This window comes from Helicoverpa armigera, chromosome 14, assembly GCF_030705265.1.
Source record: "Helicoverpa armigera isolate CAAS_96S chromosome 14, ASM3070526v1, whole genome shotgun sequence".
In the NCBI taxonomy this organism is placed as follows: Eukaryota; Metazoa; Arthropoda; class Insecta; order Lepidoptera; family Noctuidae; genus Helicoverpa; species Helicoverpa armigera.
Genome location: NC_087133.1, coordinates 3,327,073 through 3,347,491, shown reverse-complemented (window position 1 = coordinate 3,347,491; position 20,419 = coordinate 3,327,073). Strand labels below are relative to the sequence as shown.

General features: G+C 34.5%; 1 protein-coding gene and 2 non-coding genes across 3 annotated transcripts; all 3 read left to right on the top strand.

The window, feature by feature from the left end:
* Nucleotides 1-1,989: 1,989 nt before the first annotated feature.
* On the top strand, nucleotides 1,990-11,031 carry LOC110380332 (peroxidase). Its single transcript, XM_064037923.1, has 13 exons — nucleotides 1,990-2,120; nucleotides 2,397-2,536; nucleotides 2,997-3,164; nucleotides 3,634-3,821; nucleotides 6,443-6,575; nucleotides 6,987-7,049; nucleotides 7,450-7,650; nucleotides 7,954-8,098; nucleotides 8,564-8,720; nucleotides 9,032-9,202; nucleotides 10,099-10,297; nucleotides 10,415-10,520; nucleotides 10,809-11,031. The coding sequence occupies exons 1-13, from the start codon at nucleotides 1,990-1,992 to the stop codon at nucleotides 11,029-11,031; spliced, it is 2,025 nt and encodes a 674-aa protein (XP_063893993.1).
* Nucleotides 5,182-5,382, top strand: LOC126053932 (small nucleolar RNA U3). The gene has a single exon (XR_007510579.2). It is a non-coding gene; the product is annotated as a small nucleolar RNA U3 (small nucleolar RNA).
* On the top strand, nucleotides 6,099-6,299 carry LOC135117795 (small nucleolar RNA U3). Its single transcript, XR_010277175.1, has one exon. It is a non-coding gene; the product is annotated as a small nucleolar RNA U3 (small nucleolar RNA).
* Nucleotides 11,032-20,419: the final 9,388 nt, after the last annotated feature.

Here is a 20,419-nt window from a genome sequence, read left to right as displayed (position 1 = left end):
TGTATGGAAAAAATACTTTCGACCGCACAGCCAAACTTCAATTAATATAACGAAGCATTGTTTCAGAGGTCGGCCGTAAAAGACCAATCTATTGTACATCAAGGAACTCGTTTCAATAATCATTTTAATTATTATCACCATTCGAGAAAGATTAATAAGAAATTCCTTTTGAAATAGTCGCCCCTTCGGAGTCCAATTTGTGATCTTATTTGACCGAGATCAACAAAACGAAAAGTATTCAAAGGTAAAAAATTCTGAAAAGAGAAAACCGGAATGAAAACTGGCGACGACTTTCAATCTAAATTAAATGGCCCCTGTGTACCTTCTCAAACTTTCTATTTTATATATTTTTTCTAATTTCCTTGCAGGAAAAGTTTAGGTATTTTACTTTTGACGACGCACTTTTTTGACAGATTTTGATGAAGGAAAACATTTGTTTATTCTACGACAGCATAAAAATTCAAAAACTTTTGAAGTCAACCTAGAAAATACTTAATAAACAGCCTTTATTTGTTGTTAAAAGTTTCAGTAAGATAATGGTTAGCATAATGCAGCAATGTAACTTAGCTTCAAAGCAAAAATATAGTCACAGAGTTTTTTGTACCAATAAACAGTAACAAATAAAACACTCTCACCAAACCACCTCACAATACGCAAAACATGTCACTAATTTACTTACCATATTAAAGAAATTTTCAATTAACATTGAGCATAAGGAGCAACCCTATTAGCCGATTCCCAGAATGTTTTGCCCTGGTGGGAACGACCTCTCATTACCCAGTACCTGCATCCAGTAAAAGAAACTCATTAAAACTTTTTTCTCAGAGATACAAAGCGGTGGAGTCTTCGCTTAGATAATTTGAACAACTGGACAAGTCAACGTCATGCTTTCTTCTTTGCCAAACCTACGATTTCAAAGTCAAACCTTTAAATAGCCACTGTTTTATAGATAGAAAATAGATAGAAAGAAAAGAAAGTACATACAAACATAGATGAGCGCTGATAATATTCGTACGTATTATGACTGTGTGCCTTATGATTATGCTTGTGGTTGTCAATTTATCGTTTAGGGCTTTAATAATGTGATTGAAAATGCATAAATGCGCATTATTGGTCGCTTTTTCTCGCCCCAGTGCATAAATTGGCAGACTTTTTCGCATAAACATTTGTTTTTTTGGGGTGGCTCCGGTTGGTTAAGTACTCTAAGTGTCTTCGCCTTCAAATGTAAATAAAACTTGGGTCGTTTTTAAATTAATTTCCTTCAGTTTATAATTGACGTCTTCCGAGGAAGTGGATGTATTGAAGTTATTTGATTAAAAAAAGGTATGAAGGATGGTATCGATTGTTCGTGACTGATTTTGATGTAACTATCAGTTCGCTTGTTTATTTAACTTTTTATCGAATTAAAATGAGGAAGTTCTGTTAATTGCGCTCAGTTTTTGTTTGTTGATTTTAATGAATACTTAATACTATGTTTTATGTATTATAGATCGAGTATTTATTTTAATCTCTATCCAACATATCAATTTTTGTATGATAAATTAATTTAATCTGCAATTATTATTGTTTCTCTCTTTATTCATTGCGATTTCTCTTTTGCTCTAAAGCTAACATATCGAGCTGTTGATATCCAGTCTTTATTGGAGTTAGGGACATAAACGCTGTATAACATTATTATGGGTTAATAGTCATACGAACTGTTACTAAAAATCGAATTAGAAAACGCGCCTACTGAAAGACCAAGCGTTGAAAGGTAAGCAATATCATGTCTACAGTCAATTAACAAATTGACATTAGTGCAAACAAAACACGGTCAATTTTGCAATTTAAAGAGTATTGTAGTATTTTTTACAATATCCTTCATTTAATTCACGAAGGAACACGTTAATCGATCGAATCGCTTTGCGAAATCCATTTGGGATTACAAAACTCTACGATTCCTGCTTAGTAAAGTGTATCAAAGGGCACGGCTAAGTCGTCCGGTAGAAAATGTTTTATTTATTTAACGTTTTAATATTTACCGCGATTTGTCGAGTGGATTCAGGACTCTTTGATAGGTATAGCGGGAAGAAAGTTGATGTAGCTCAAGCTAAGGAACTTCAACAGAGAAACGCTACTGAGTAAGATGTTTTTATTTTGAAATTGGAACATTGAGTGTTCTTTAATTGGGAGTTGGGACTCCTTGATCCTTTTTGGCATTTTTTTATTTATGGTAGGGTCCAGTTTTTGATATAAATACTTTTTCTCTCATCTATGGAAAATGAACCGTTGACCCTCTATATTTATTAAGCCTTTCATAAAATGGAGTCCCTCACCAAACAAAACATAATAAGGAAATAGTATAATTTGACCTTTATGTCCTTACCAACATTATAGATATTTTGTTTAATTCCTAGGCGATGTTCGATAGACATAAAGCCATGTACTCCTCACGAAGGCAGCCGGATTGATGGCACTTGTAACAACTACAAGTACCCAACAAGAGGTTCTGCCAGAGGACCTTATCTAAGGCTCCTGAAACCAGATTATGCTAATGGTAAGCGGTTTTCAGTACTATATACGGCCGACAGACTATCTATCCATTTTAGTGGTTTTATATAAGAGCTCAAACTCGAACAGGGTATGTTCTTAATGTCATATTCAGATGCTTTCAAGTTTGGTCGTCGGAGATAATTATAATTACCTACCTATAAAATTATGTAACCTTGTTGAGTAAAATAAACTTATTGATGACATAATACCAAAATGAATACCAATCAACTAGAAGTTTATTGTGCAACTTTTCAGTTTTTTTCAAATTACCAACTTCTTCTGATACTTTCTCTTACTTTTGCTTATCTAATCAGAGACAACACGTCGCCAATTAGAATCATAATACATTTCCAATAGCTTATTTTCGAATTCCGCAACCGACTATTTCGGACACACTATTCACACTTCACACACATACCCATTTCTAACAGACCGCATTTCACATTATCTACCATCGCTCGCAGATCGCAATATCCGCATGAGCAGACATGGAAGCCCACTGCCCTCAGCTCGGAAGGTCAGGACGGAACTGCACTCCACCGGCCGCGTGGAAGATAAGGTCACCTTCAGCGCCGCTGCTGTCCACATGATGCAGTTCATACATCGGGATATTAGCTTTATGGATGGGCCTTGTAAGTGTAGTTAGGCAATAATATAATGTAGGGAATAGCTTTGGAGTACATTTTCGAATGGATGGATGCAGTTCATATGTCAAATTTTACCAATCGAATATTAACCTTCCACTATTGTGATAAGGTTGAAAATCCATTGATGCAATTTGACAGATTGAGGTAGGTTCATAATGCTCTGTACATAAGACTACGCTCATGTGGTGAGGGAATCTCAGATATACATTGAACTAAAGAGTTTTGTCCTGCTATAACAGGCAACGACATAAATATGTGCGATCAATTGTATCCTGTGTTTGTGAAAGAGGCATGCCATTAAATCAATTTAATCATAAAAGCAGCCAGGTTATTCACCTTCCGATTTTACGATTGCATGTTACGGAAGGCGATAACCTTTCATATTTTGCCTAACAATAAATACCTATTAAATTCAGTTCTATGAACACCAATATCAATATATCCTACCTTCCAGTTGACTACCTCAAGCGCAGGCAATATTGCTGTCAGCCAAAAGGCGACAAAGACCCGAGGTGTATCCCAATAGCAGTGCCTGACGACGATCCATATCTCAAAGTGACTGATATACGCTGCCTAAACTTCTCTCGAGCAGAAACTTTCCAAGACGCCAGTTGTACACCCGAAATAATACTTCCAGAACAGGTAACTTCTAGAACTCACTAAGTTATGTATAAGTTTTGTGATACGAATATGATCTCACTCTGCGGTGGTTTGGAACGGGCGTTTCGATGTTAACTGTGTTGAATTGTGATTTTATCCTCTGCGGAGAAATGATTTAGGCATATTTTGTGAAGCAACGGAATTCTTAAAGGTAAAATAAATAGGTTTAATCATACCTACTTATTTTACTGAATGAGTGAAACTAATTTATGACGTTCATAAGTGCTTGTAAAGGCCTAAATGAAATAAATGATTTGACTTTGATTTTGAATTGTAAATGAAAAAAAAGTCTTTGAAAAGTCGAATTTAGGGTGTCTTCAATGAATGAGGCTAACAGGCACTTGTATGATATTACTTCATTTATTATTGTCATGTTCTATATTATATTAAAATGTTAAGACTTTTTTTGTACGAAAAAATATTATCTGATAATGAACTGAGTACCTAGGTGTTTATCTATTTCTTAGAAATAGATTCTGTTTACTGTGGTATCAAATACGATCCTTGACCTTTCACAAAAACCCTAAAACAAAACAAGCTTATTGGGAAGAAGAGCTTTTAGGTAAACGCAATTTGTGGGTGAAAATAAAGCAAGACTTTAGTCTTATTTTTGGAACTTGATATCGATCAACTAATTCACCTAATTCGAAATGAAATGTTCAATAAATTAAAAATATAATGCCCTGAATATCATAGGCAGAATTCCGTACTTATCGCATTTGAGTATTACTGCACCCGTCATAATTATTTCTATGAATAGAAAGTCAAACAATCTTCTCTCTGAAGCTTTGCCGTTGTAGTTTTATTAAGCTCAATATCAAAATAAAGACATTATGAAAATAAAATTTTATGTTCTGGCTGTAAAATGGTGAAAAAGAATCGTTCGCAAATAGTCGGTACGTTAGTACTACTAAGCGTTTAGTCGAATTTAAAAATATTTAAACTGCAGCAAATAAAACTGAACGATACCTTTGGAGCACTGAACTGTAGTTAAATGTCTATTACATTCAAATCACTGAATGGTAAGCACAAAACAAATGAATAAGTATTTTATATTTACATTTTTCCTTTTAGTGATGAAATTGGCTGTTTATTTAACTTAAATCATAACAACAACATAAACTGAACAATTTACATAAATAACTTAAAATGCGCATTGTTATCCAAAATGAAAATGAATTGTAAGTGTTCTAACGCCACCCCAATAAAGCGGGATCTATAGGAACTACCGATCTTAAAAAAAGAATGCTAGATGGCGCTGTCCACATGACGTCACTTTGTACATCGCGGTGTTAAGATTCTCGGCGAGTGAACGACCCCGCGCGCTCTCGCAGCTCGAGCTAAGACCTTACTTCATAGGATCATTTCTATAGTAAGCTCTTCACGAGACTTTCACACTACGTGAGTCCTCACAAGCCACGTTGATGAGATGTGGCGCGGTGCCCTGAGCGTGAGGCGGGCGGTGGTAGTCTACCATCAGCCCTCGATGATCGTTCGCTCCCCTTCACCGGGGAGAGTGGGGTACTGTCGCTGTCTGAGTGGTTTTTGATAACTATAATATAAACCTATTTTCCACACTTCGATTTCTATGAAGCAAACATTGCAACAGGCTAAAAGTAGTCTGCTAATTTATGTAAGGCAATAAAGCTGCACACAGTTTTTCAGCTCGAACCCGCCGAAGAAATAGTCTCTACTTTTACACCTATCTAACGCTATGTTATTCGACGCGGAAAATGTTCGAAGCGTCAAGTCTCTCATATTTTATGTAAATAATTATTTTCGTTCAGGGCATTTGGCGCGAATGATTGTTAGTCTGACGTTAAGTCATAGTTTAGAATTGCTCATTTGATTTATGCAATAAAAGTATGAAAATGTAAGACATAATGACATAAGCATTTGTAAAATGATTTTCTATTTTGTTATTTCCAATTTCACAGAGTAAACCGTGCTTGTAAGCATCTTACCTATTAAATAATAAATTAACTTTACTTTCTTCATTCCATTAAAACTACTAAGACCTATCAATAAAATAAAACGTGACATAACACTAAAATAGTTTATCTTATTAAATCTAAAAATAACATACCGCACGTGGTTATTATCATGACCATATTACTCAAGACCGAGGTATATTTTGTTATCAAAACTATAAAAATAGAGTATCGCTAGATGGCACTGTACATATGACGTCACTTTGTACATCGCGGTGTTAAGATTCTCGGCGAGTGAACGACCCCGCGCGGTCTCGCAGCTCGAGTTAAGACCTTACTTCATAGGATCATTTCTATAGTAAGCTCTTCACGAGACTTTCACACTACGTGAGTCCTCACAAGCCACGTTGATGAGATGTGGCGCGGTGCCCTGAGCGTGAGGCGGGCGGTGGTAGTCTACCATCAGCCCTCGATGATCGTTCGCTCCCCTTCACCGGGGAGAGTGGGGTACTGTCGCTGTCTGAGTGGCTTGTTTTTAAACTTTTATAAACAGTTGAAAATAAATGGCTGCATAATGCATATTCGAGTACATGGAATATTTACAGATTGATTAAAATTAAAATTTAATTCGTATCAAGCTAAATCTCTTTGAATACCCGCATTATGTTCTAGATAAACTACCAAACGCCTGTGATTGATCTCTCAACGATATACGGAGTAGATAATCAAGGTCTTGCTAAAGTAAGAAAATATGAAGACGGCCTTTTGATACTCGAGAAAAGAGAAAATCGTTTCGTGCCTGCAAACATAACAGCAAATAAACCTTATTTATCGTCTGAGATGTTGGAGGATATGAAAAACAATATAATATCTAATATAAAGGACGATATGATGATTAAACTAACAAAGACAATGATAAATAAGAATTATACGGTTGCAAATATGACGACTGATTTAGTGTCCAATATGTCATCTGATATGCTGGGTACTATGGCTCCTAATATACCTAATATGATGCCGGATATAATTCCTGAAAGATATACTGATTTAGTAAACGATATAACTCCAATAATTATGTCTAACTTTACGAAAAGCATGAATATGAGTAAGGAAAAGTTGAAAAACATGACTGCCGATATGCTAGTCGACACGATTGCAAACTCATTGGCAAATTCTATGGTTGCCATGGTGACGGATTTGGTGGCGAAACTGGCTCCGAATGTAACAGAAAATGTTTGTTTGCAAAATAATGACACGGAACCCATCTGCTATCAGTTTGGTAAGATACAATAATAATAATGTATTTAAATATAGAACATGTTTTTTTTTATACAAACCAAGATTAACGTATAGGAAAGGGGAATACCAAACAAGGGTCGTGTGTATTGTGTGATCCTTTTGATGACAATGAATGGTAAGATGACGGTACAAGGGATGACTAAAAAAAGCATACATGTTTCCGAACCCCATATAATTGGGAACGGACCACAGTATAATGTTTAATTTGGTTATACAAATAATTATATTTAGCCTGTTTACGCTTCAATTCTGTTGGATATTCAGTGGTATTTTGTACAAATACGTAATTCATATTATCTAAATAATTATGTAGTTATATTTGGCTAGAATATTATTGTGCTAAAATATGCGTGTTACTTTATTATTTTTTCTATTTATAGGTGTTCCAGAAATAGGTAACTATGACCTCAGAACTACGGCCTTAACGATTTCCTTTATGAGGGAACACAACAGATTAGCTAAAGCCCTTCGTGAGATAAATCCTTGTTGGAAGGATGACCGCCTTTTCAAGGTAGCTCGTCAGATCAACATCGCGACAGCTTCTAACATCTTTATGTATGAACTGCTACCTTATTTGTTGGGTAAGACCAAAATATATTTTATAGTCATATTTTATTTACCATTATTTAAGGTTTTGTGTATAGGGTGAGTGGTAGATAGTGATCGGTACTTAGACATGTGATTCTACATTTTAATATTTATTTTTTATTTTTCATCAGCTAATTCAACGATCAAAGATTTAAACAAATGAGTATGAAAGAAAAGTTTCTTTGTTTTTTTTTTGTTGTAATTATGAGTAGATTCACGTGTTTAAGTATTAGTCACTAATAACCGGCCACCCTATATAGATCAATTTAATCATGTTATGGTTTTTGTTATTTCAGGCTATAGACACATGGTAAACTATGGACTATTATCAGAGAGCGTTGAACACGTATCTAACTATGACGCAGAGGCGGTACCTCTGGTATACGCGGAGTATGATATTGCTGTCCGATACTTCAATACATTTTTGGACGGGAGAGTAAAGTCTGTATATTTATTTCCTACATCAGTATAGTAAAATCTGTCTGAATCTCTTTCGAAGAACAATCAAATTAAACATGTAGATATAGACCAACTTTAGTCGGCCGACTGTTCGTTCGAGCTCACAAAACAGTATTAAGATGAATGATGTAAAGTACTTACGCACATTACAAAGATCAGGTATTTAGGCGGTATCAACACTCAAAAACTACTACTGGTTAAAACTTTGAGTGGAATCCAGTTCTTTTTTTGCAAAATTTTGCCTAGGTACAGTATGTTCCCCTGTCGGCCGACTGTTTAGTATGCAGTATACGGGTTCTCTTAATTAGTAGAAACTTCTTTCAAAGAACAATAAAATAACGCATTAACATATTCTTATTACTTCAGTCAAACGAACTCTGTAAATGGATAATGGTACGCGTATGATACCTGACCTTTGTTACTAAATATTTATTTGTATTATTTTAGGACATACAGCGAAGGCTATCATTATAAGGACGAATATTCGTACAGTGAAACATTATTTAGATCAGGCTTGTTGGAAAAGGGTAAAATTCTGGAGGAACTCAACCGAGGAATGTTCCATCAATATGCTGCGAAGATAGATGATATTCAAGACCCAGATGTATGTATAGATAGAACCTCTTTTTCTTCTTTAACCGACAGTAGCTTCTTGCCAGTAGCGCCAACTCCTGAACTTCCCAATTAATATTTTACAAGGCTAACTTACAAGGCTAACGTGTTTTGCATTTGACGACTACTATTTTTAACCGACTTCCTAAGAAGAAGGGCTTTGGCTTTGGTTTGACCGTTTCTTTGTTTTAATATTTTTAAATCACTTATAAAGTAAAATATTTGGAAAGGTTCTCCCTTCTCATTTTTGTTTGACAGCACTCTCACAAAAAAACTTTTTTTTTGTATCCTATCTTATCCTAGATTTCCGAAAACTACTACGGCAAGAAACTGCAAAGGGCCCACGATTTGCCAGCGTTAGACATACAAAGAGGCAGAGACATGGGCGTGCGTGGGTATAATGATTACAGGCGCCTGTGTGGCTTGAAGCCCGCCAAGAAATTCAGAGACTTCATAGACGTTATGGAAATTGAGGTACTCTTTTATTTTAACGAACTTTTTCCAAAATAATATATCCGTGCAAAAAGTAAGTACTTTATATTATGATGTGTTAATTACCTATTCCAAATATACTTATCAATAAAATATATCAAGCTTTGCTCGTGACTACAACACAAATATTCTTATCCCGGTTCTAACGAAAGAATCGCGAGTAAAATATCGTGATCATGACACAAAAGCTTATCCAGGTAGTAGGTATGTGTACACTGTATTTGTCGAAATAAACCGATACTTCCCATCTTCATTCCGCTACATACAGAAATGGACTAGGTACATACCTGCCCAGTCAAAGAATCTCATATGCCAGCAATTAGTTTTCTAATAAATTTTCGCTATCCCAGTCTCCCAGATTACAGACTTGTTACTTAGTCTTAGCTTGGCTCGTCTTAAGCTTCCTCTTTAATTAAATTGCATCCTCTTATATCAAGTTGCTTATCAAGTCTACAGTAATATCTTATTACTAAGACTAAACATTAACTAAAGCACCGCCTTGGTCTTAGACGAACGTTCCGAAACTGTTTTTGTCACAGCTACTGAGAAAATTGTTTGTAGTACCTATATTGTGGAATAATATGGTACAGTTCTTTGAAATCACATAGCATTTATTTCTTCTTTAATACAGTTTACACTTAATATTGCTTCCATTCAGAAATGGTATTTTCCGTACCAGGTCTTACCATATTCTTTGTATATTATTTCGTTCGTATCGGATTCCCTTCCCATCGGGCTATGAGAGGGAGGGAATAATGAGTGCACCTGTCTGCGCAAATGCTTGTGCACTATTTGTTAATCTCCTTATTTGAGTACAGTTACTGAGACCGATAAAAGGCTAGGAGGAAATCATCATAACTATATTATTTCATTTTCAGAAAGTAGAAGCCCTAAAGAAACTATATCATTCAGTGGATGACGTAGATCTGTTAGCTGGTGTCATGAGTGAGAATGATATCCAAGGCATCCATGTAGGCCCAACACTGTTCTGCATCATGACCAAACAGCTGCAGATATTCAGATTCTCTGATAGATTCTGGTTTGAAAGGGGAGATCAGTTACATAGCTTTAATTTAGGTAAGTAGTTTGTATTATTGAGTTCCCTTTTTACTGGAGTTCTTAAATTAGTCCTTCCTTTATTTATTCGAGAATGGCCTCAAGGCTCTTAAACTCAAGCGTCGCCTATGTCTACAGATCAATTGGACGAAATTAGAAAAACAAACATGGCACGGTTTGCTTGCGACAATGCCGATGGTATCAAGTACATTCAACCTCAGGCTTTCTTGAATGTACGACCAGGGTATGTAATTCTATTTATAAATTTCATTTTAGTAAACCAATGGCTTGGGCTTATAATAATATTTTGTTTACATTTCATTAAACCAAAGGAGACTTGCACTATTTAACTTCAACGATAGCCAAACCATAACCAGTCGTAAGCTTGTAGCCCATTGGTCAAAAATATTTAGTTTATCGTTATAGTCAAATGGTGCAACACAATGCAAATGACTACCACAGTAATTTGTTAAGCTGTACCTAAAACATATTTTTAAATTAAGAATAATACCTAAAGCAAATCCTCTTTCAGAAACATGCCAGCCCCTTGCAGCCACATTGAAGGGCCTGACCTAACAAAATGGCGTGATAGAAATTGCCATAAATACAGCAAATATTCCCATGAAGCTACCCATATGCCTATGAGTTACAAACATAAAGCTACGTATGGAAGTAGTAGTAATACTGATACTGACTTCTCTACCTTCTTTGATAATCTTCTTTCTTATAGACCTTCAGAGATTATGATGAAGTAAAAACAATGTGAACAATAATTATGAGGAATATAAAGAATCTCTTTTAGTCGGTGAGATGTTTTTGTAGTAGGTACTGATTTAGATTGTTTTAGTTACGTTATTGTTTTTTTTATGTGGTACTTTACTTTACGTTCGGTCAACAATATTTTTTAGTTTTATTTTTGAACCTAGTCTAGATAGAAAACCAAGGTAATGAAAGTAGGTTTGAGTAACTTAAATAAAATTGAGTATGGTGATTGGTGGTGTGAATTTTATTTCTATCTATTAATAAATATGAACATCCAAAGAATGTTAAACTAAAAAGAGATGAGACAAGATAACTTCCCTGCATTTTATTATCAGAACGCGAGAAAATCAAACGCGAATATTTATTTTGCACATTTTCATAGTTCCATTAAAACCTCTCATGACGAGAGATGCTTGTTGAATCAGTTCCTACCTATTTTTACCGACTTCAGCTTTCAATAGTCCGAACCGCGGGAAACCTCTCGAAAAGATGGGAATTATTAACAAAATACACTGCAAAAGTATCCGTGAAAACTAAATTTACTCAAATAAATTCGGACTTTTCTGAACGGAAATAATATTATTCTAGAAAGCGTTTTTGAAAGTCTTTTTATTTCGAAATAGCTTGATGTTGCTTGGGATACTGCCAAAGCAAAAGAAAGCCCACGTGTTCAAGTTTATAAGGAGAAGGCAGTAAAATAGCAGACTTTGAGATACTCAAAATGTTTATGACTTTAGTACACACACACACACACACACCCAAGCAGCTAACAGGTTAGGAGTACCTAGGTACGTCGATATAATTATATACGCACATATGTAAATCGTCATCCTCCGAGCCTTCTTCCCAACTATGTTGGGATCGGCTTCCAGTCTAACTGGATGTAGCTGAGTACCAGTGCTTTACAAGGAGCGACTGCCCTATCTGACTCCCTCAACCCAGTTACCTGGGCAACCTAATACACCTTGGTAAGACTTATGCACGTATGTAAATGAGAAAAAAAAAATGATGTGACAGAAGCTAGACTAGCACTGATATTAATCGAAAACGATGCATTCGTTTGTTCACAAATCCTTACAAGAAAAATGAATTTTCCTACGCTTTTACAAAAATAACAAAACATTTCGTTTTTGCAATTCAATTTGAAGAAAATATGTATATTAATGAAAACAGATGGCAACAACCACAGGTGTTGATTTTTGCTCCGATGAAAATCAATTTCAAATATTAAAAACAAACTGTGATTGAAGTGAGCGAAGTTTAATAATAGTACTGATTTGTTTCTTTTTTTTTTGTAATATCCGAATATAAGAGTATCGGCTGTTTAATTATTGATATTCTGCTCGAGAGAGCACTGAATCAATTTTCATTCCAACATTGAAATTGAAAATCTTAGTTAAGAAGAAATAGTGTACTTCTAGCCCGATATTACCCATAGGATCATTTTATTATAGGCTCCGTAATTACTGAGCCGATTTTAAAGAATCTTTCAGTTTTGGGAAAAAAAATGAAATTCTACTCTCCCCTGGTGATACAGCTACATGCAGGCTATAGGTATATGTTCTTGGTACAGGAAGAAGTTAGGTACTTAAGGACGTGGGCAACAATTTTAAATGATTTTTGAAAAAAAATATTTAGATCCTTAACAAAGACAACATCAAAATGGCAACATTTTTATTTATGTATGTACCTGCAACAGTTTCGCACATGGGTTTCAACTATATTTCGAATGTGGAACTGTGCTAGCTGCGGCCATACATACGAACAGAAAGTTATTTGCGCTACCAACCTCCGATGCCTCTCATATTCGAGTCTTTGGCCGTGGTAGGCTTTGTTACTGTTATTCAGAATAATCAGAATTCGTTCCTTCTGACAACTGATCTTTCCGAGGTATATCGTGTTTCTCAGTAACTAGGATTGTGGAAGTCAGACACGCAGTCGTTTCAAAGCACTGGTGTTCGGGTGAATTTGTTTTAGGCTGAAAACCGCACATATTTGATAAGAAAATGCTGGACTGGTACTGATATTAGAACACTTTATTTGAACATAGAATTAAGGGTTGTTACTAATACCTATTATAAATTCTAATGAAATAGTCGTCTAACATCATTGCATCTCTTTATGAGAACAGGCCTGTGCTCTGCGGTATAGGACGGTAAATAGGCTAAAATTATAATGTAAACGTTTTTTCATCGAAAAGATTCATCAATTATGAATCCGATAAGGTATATAATCTATTGTAATCTTTATAATATGCTGTCACCCTTTTCCACCTTACATGCGACTTATCTTCAAACAAGTAAAGCAATCAGCATAATTACAAACTTAATACTCGAAAAGTGAAGTAAAAATCGTATAAAACAGTAATTTTATCCTTTGTTTGCTCACACAATTGAGCAAGGAGCTACTTAACTTTAATCAATTCTGTTTCACAATGACAGGCGTCGGCAATTACACGAATGTTAATTTTGTTTTACTACACTTTGTAATTCAAAGGAATTGGCAGATTTTTTAAAAGGATAAGTTGTTTGAAGTAAATCAGTAACTCGAAGTAAGTATGTGAGGAAAAAATATATAAGTATTGTCGTAATTTTCCTTATATTATTTATTGTACAATTTATAATCAGTAAACAAATTGTGAATTAATATTTATATGGGTCTGCCTGTACTCATACCTACAGGTTTCATTTTAATGATAGGTACAAAATTATGTCAGCCATCTACCTAAAGTCACTCCAATTAATCCAATCAAAAATTTTAAATAACGAACCGATATTCACGGAAACGGAAGCAGGAAGAAAAGGCATAACTTTTAACTCCAATCCGATCTGAAACTTCCTGAATAAACACTGTTGCACTTACTCAGATTTTTTAAACGTCTTAAGGCTTAATCAATCTTTGAACTAAAGAGTAAAAGCTCTCGAGAACTTTGCTAAGATCCCTTTCGCGGTAATGAAATAGATTAAAAAAAAACGTCTAAAGTAGGTATGCAGTCTTCATTTATTCAACGGGGGAATTGAAGTAATTTCCAGAAGGAAAATTAAAAAGAAACGAGCTTATCTTGGCCGGCCCTCGCAATTACAGCTTTGCTAAACAAGTTAGGATTGTGCCCCGGCGCCGGGCGAGTTTTTCGAAAAGGGCAATGTACTAGTTTATCTTTTACTCTCTGTCTGACCAGACTAGACTCGGTTAATACCAAAGATACTGTCGTTGTGGGTATTTTAATTAGCAGCGACTACGATCCACATTTCTGTTAAAGTCGTTTAATTAAAACTCCTGCGAGAAAAACTATTAATGTAATTAGTTGTGAATCTTTAGCCAAGTGAACCTTTGTGCTTTTTGTTAAATACTTATTTTTTGTTGGTAAAGTTCTACTTTAAGAAAGTTTCTTTATAAAATCAAGATACTTAACTATGACTTTTTTGTTCTTTGTAATATTTTGAGAATTGCTATTATCTGTTACGAGAATAAAGTAATGATATGTACTAATAGGAATTTCTCAAAAATACAAATTGAATTCCTATGATTCAACTTTGAAGCATAGTCACACAGAGTAATTTGAAATAAAATAAAAATATTACGAAACAAAATACCTACCTAAATCGAGGCTTAAAATTAAGTATACAAAATCGTAATTTGTTTTTTAATAACATAGAATATCAAAATTTGCCAGCAACAGATGGCTCGAATGTCGGTTCGCTGTACCGAAAATAATATTCATACCAAGAAAGCTTAAACACCGACATTTAGTACACAGCTTCTGTATTTTACACAATGTTTGCTATACATTGAAGGTTCACTTCACTACATGTTTTTCTCCGACTAAGTAAACACGCAATGTATGCGGTTTTAAGAGATAAAGCCCGTGTTTTTCGATAGTTAGTGCTGTAGTTTTACCTAAAATGGTATGCAAAGCTTCTCTGTTGGTCGGTAAAGTGACCCTGGCAGGCTCTTAGTGGCACCCGGTGAATCGGCCAACCAGACACTGTTACATTTAATTTTGAACTGTAGTACCGTGTTTTGTTATTAAATATTTCTGTTAACCCTGATTTTAGGCGTGGGAAGTAAACTTTCGTCGTTATTATTTAACTTCATTTCATTTCGGCTTAAGGTATTATAATTTAGGTAGTAACAAAGAGTGTAAAAACATTATGCAATGAACGAAACACGGTCTCTTCCAGATTTATCGAATCCAAGAAACACAATAATCATACAATTTTAAACCCCTCTAATACACTCATAACAGCCGCAAATCGATTTATAATTTCCTCATAACATAACTGGAAAAACATTCCCATATCGTTACCATAACCCTTGGGTTATACGTAAAGAAACCTCAGCGCATACCTGAAAAAAAAAACTTCGCGGAGTCATCTAAGCATTTCATTTAAAAATAACGCGATCCTTCCGGTAAACTGGAGATTGAATGGCCTCTTTTACCCCGAGTTACCCGGAGATACCCGGCCGGGACACTGGAAGGGTAAATTGGTATATTCAGAGGCCACATTTCGTACGTACAAGCCATTATTGGGGTCTCGAGGAAGGAAAGCGGCGATTTTCCCGCGGACTCTGGTTCAATCGTGTTCACCTGGTCGTACGCTGTGACACTTTCTTTGTGTCATCTAATGGAAAATTTATCTTTAAATGTGTAATGGACCAAAATATAGAGGCGCGTTTTAAATATTATACTCTTAGAAAGGTGGGAAGGACGAGAAATATCGGTTTACGGTACGTAAAGCTTAATGTTTTCGTGAGCTATGGTTTCTTGAGATATTTTTAAGGTCGAGTTATTTTTGTCAAGTCTAATTCCTATACAGGTGTTCTATGTTCTATTATATGCATCATCTAATATTTGCGAAAGTTGTTAATAGATTTATATCTACAAGTACAATAACTATAATTCAGACTTAATCTTTGTACATAATGTAGCCAATTAAAATCGTAATAAATTTCAATATCAAAAGCAAATAAATAGGTACTATGAATAATGAATATGTATTACCAATGTAATACATAATTCCTTTATTCAAGTTTATCTTTTAAGCATTCTAGGAGTACTCGTACACTGTAAACTTTTAGTCGGTCGATTGTTTGAGCTTATAAATCAGTATGATGATAATGGTAGTACGCCTAGATACATAACAAAGATAGTACTAAGCCGGTACCAGACCGACTGAAAACTTTTATTGGAATCAATATTTTCTTTAAGAAAATATTTTTACCAACTATCAGGTCTGCAAGCCGACTGTTTAGTCTGCAGTATACTCTAATTATTGACTTCAGAGAGAATTAATAAGCGCGTTGTTTTCTTTTATGAAAACATCATTAATTGCGATCGGTTTTTAAATAAAGCAACAAAACATTTTTAATTTTAAAAGTATAATACTTTGTATAGACTTAGAATGTATTTAACTGATTAACAATTGATTAATCATATCACAAATCCGGCTTAAATCTTACATACTAGCTATCTACTATATAGGTACTTATATTTTATCGACCAATCTCGTGTCATTGTCATTACTAAAATAGGACAAAACAGCCTAAATATTATGAGAAAGGCGACAAACATAATACTTGTCGTGTCTGTATGTCTTGTAATTAGGACGCCTACAAAATAATTAATTACGAATCTAGGCATTCCGTCTTCTCTTGTTTTATTATCATCAAAAATAGTATTATGTTTCTAGACAACAATGAGACGTATATTAATAAAACATTGTTTCGTTTCAGACAAAAGGTCTCAAGAAAATACCTAAAATGTTGTTATGATTTTTACCAAATATTTTTATTTTGTTGCAAAAATATTTTCTTGTAAGTATTAAATTACTGACATAGTGACCTCTGTCTAAGATATGTCTTGGTTTGTATCTATCAAAAATTCATGAGAAAAATTAAATCTGTTTCACAAACAAACAGTTATATTTAAATGTCAATCATCAGCCTTTTAATCGTCTCACTGATGGGCACAGGCCTCCTCTCACATGGAGAAGGGTTGAGAGTTAATCATCACCCTTGCTCAATGCGGGCTTGTAATTTCAGACTTTATAGTCCTTTAAATGCCTTTAACTATAGAAAAGATTTATTTTCCACATAAAAGGCTGGTTAAATCTCAAAGCTAAATCAAAATGCTAATAAAATTATCTAAATTTGATAACCCAGACAGTGATTTGATTTAATTACGTTCATAAGCTTTACTTAATTTCAAATCATAGTAAGAATTAGCGTTTCGTAAGATTCAAAGGGTTTTATTCTGTGATCGTAAGAGATAATCGCGTTCTTCGAAATAAGGTTTCTAAGGTTTCAGAGTGGTTTTAGACTGATTCGTGGTGTAGTTTTGATGTTCCTACAGTTAATTATTTGATGACTACTTTGATTAAATGTTGAAAGAGAAATTGTCGTAGGTAATTATAGCCCTTCGATAAAACTCGGGTAAGTACCTACTATTTTTGTAAGTACCTATATTTATAAAAATAAAACGTTTATTCAAGCTCTATATAAATACCTACAATAAATATTTTTAACATTTAATTCTTTTTAGTCAATATTTTACTGTGGACCAAACTATGTTAACATTATTATTTTTTATCTCTTTTACTGAAGTTTCTTAACAATACAGAAAACTTTTATTTTATATGTGGATTGCTGGTTTTATATGCGACTCGCTGAGTTTTTATATTCGCCACACCGAACTTTAATGTTGTGGTCCACCGAGCTATGTTTCGGACAGAAAATTGAAAAAAAATATTCATGTCTATTCTTGCTATGTTGTAGCATACCATTTTATTTTCATATGGTAAATGTATGTGCAAAACAAAAAAAAAAAACAAAATTGTATTGTGGATTTGCTATACAAACGTAAGTAAACGTAATGTTATCTAAACTTATCATTTTTACGTTACTAAAACGTTCTTATATGCGAGACAAAATGAAGCTAACCCTTCAGATTTCCATTGGAAATAGAAATAGAAAACCAGGCATCATCAAATTCAAATAAGATAATATTGATAATCAGATGATATTGCTTAAAGATTCTTATATAATTTTATTGTTAAAATACAATTTTCTACAAAATGTGTCAATATTTTAAGTTCCCAAGAACAAGACCCATCATTTATACATAAAAAGATTTGTAACATCCATCATTACTGTTATCAAACAGAATAATTGGCGGCACTTCAAGAAAGCCGAATACAGCAGTAGTAGAAATTCTACCGTAAAACGGAGCGACGTATGCGCCGAATGGGTGCTTCGTTTGACTCAAGCAGCATCTGTACAACGCATAAAATTCCGTAGGCTCCAGTTTAATCCTCACTTCCGCACTAATATTATGAGTTCGAATGTACGTTTGTTTGTTACACTTTCATGCCAATTTGGGGAGAGTAACTAGGAGATATGAGGGCGACCGTAAACGGTTACATACTACTTATTCTAGTGCGAAACTATTATTTCAATATGGTGAGAAACAGCTAATACATTCATAATTATCAATACCTAGGTATAAAAAGCTGCCTTTATGGTACCCAAAAAAATAAAAAATAAATGATTTATGACAATTATTGCCATTCTTTTAATTCAAAAGTTACTTAACTTAACTTACAACAAAAACAAGTAAAACTGTAAGTAACAGTATATATCATTCATGTGGATGAATACCTAGGTATACACAACTGTCCTTATGGTACCCGAAGTAAACTTCCCTCGCAGATGAAGTCACGAACAAAAGCTAGCTTAGTACAAGTTTAACGTTTTCTACAAGTCGTCACTTGTCAGCTAATGGGTCGGCCGTTAAGGGTTGATGTTGGTTTACGGGGTTAATCCTGTTTTATTGTTGTCTTAGCGCTAGAGTTGTACTTGAGGTCATTAAGTTTGGGGCGATTCCCGAGGGGACGGACGAAAATATACTTGTAACTTGAATAGCTTGTACTTGTTTTGTTAGTAGTGTTGTCACTTGAGAAACCATTTAAGTTTGACATTTATCTACCTATATGTGGGACGAAAGTATGTTTCATGAAACCTACACCAAGGAATTATAGACTACATTTCATTTTTCTATGAAGAAGAATTTAGCATTGAAGTTTAGGATTGGGGTGTCCAAAATGTGACAGCAGGAACAAAGGATTCAGATTGACCAACGCTAATCGTTTGTAAATAATTATACCAATACTATGTATCTTCTTCTGCTTGACGAGTCGACGATAATCAGTCCTATATTTTAGGAGCTCAGTAGGTACTTAGTATTTTCAATGACTATAAGTACAGTCCAAAATAATAACAGCTTGATCATTGACATCACATAGGCTTAAACTCCACATTAGCACTATCACAGCCGGTCAGATATCTGCTGATGACCGTAACGAGAAGGCATCTCTCGCCTCCGACTATCAAAGATGACTATTAGCATATCTTGATTGCCCTAAGAATGGCGCCCGCAACTAATTTATCGATATAGAGCTGTTAGACCAACCAAAAGTATCTGTTTTTTTTCTTTCGGAATCTTGAAATTAAAAATTATTAATTTATTGTAAAATGTATACTGTTACAGATATGCATGCCTATCCTAGTTATACATTACCCTGCTAGGGCGCAGCAATTTTACTTAGAATTCTGGATTTAATAGGACTACTACCAAACCAAACCTAACTATCTTTCCCGATTCCAGAAAGGGTCTTTTACATTTTACATTTTCCTTACGTTTTTGCTAATTGTCAGAACGATCCAGAAACTCTGGATTTGACCTCATCTGAATACCTTACAAAACAAACACATAAAAATGGGTCAAAGTTTATCTACCAAAACTGAAGTCTATAAAAAGCATTGCCTGTTTACAACACCGATTATTCCATGCACGTCAAAACTTTGGTTCCTCTATACACCTTCCAGAACGTTCCATATAGTACGAATTTTACAAACTTTACAAAGCCTTTTTACACGTCAGCCTTTTGCTACCCTTGTCTAATGTAGGTACATATTTTTATAAAGTTCGTAGATAACTTTTAGTATGCCCAAGTGGTACGTTTGCACCGTGTTTGAGGTTAAGTATGAAGTTTGTTTTTTCTTTACGATACTTTATTTTACTTTAGTGTTATCTTTATGGAGTATGCGTGGTATCTTTTTCTATTGCTAGATTATTTACAGCTGAACTATTTTTGTAAAATTCTTTGCGTATTAAAAAGCAAGTAACTATGATTTTTTTTGTCGAGCAAAATAAACCTAATTCTTCTATATACTCGTAGAAAAGTCAAAAAGACCACGTGCATCATTTGGACACAAAAAAATATTATTATTATTTTTCGTACGCCGTTTATGTACAGCTCTATACAATTCCCAGCCCCTGACCACTAAACGCGCAAGTACTTACCATACAAACAAACAAGATGC

Bases quoted from the DNA above. Each gene is read 5' to 3' on its own strand.
- LOC110380332 (XM_064037923.1), top strand. From the start codon at position 1,990: ATGTTTTATTTATTTAACGTTTTAATATTTACCGCGATTTGTCGAGTG. The intron at 6,576-6,986 runs ACATAACAGCAA...CGAAACTGGCTC, and splicing joins AAATCGTTTCGTGCCTGCAA to CGAATGTAACAGAAAATGTT. The intron at 10,521-10,808 runs GTATGTAATTCT...ATCCTCTTTCAG, and splicing joins TTCTTGAATGTACGACCAGG to AAACATGCCAGCCCCTTGCA.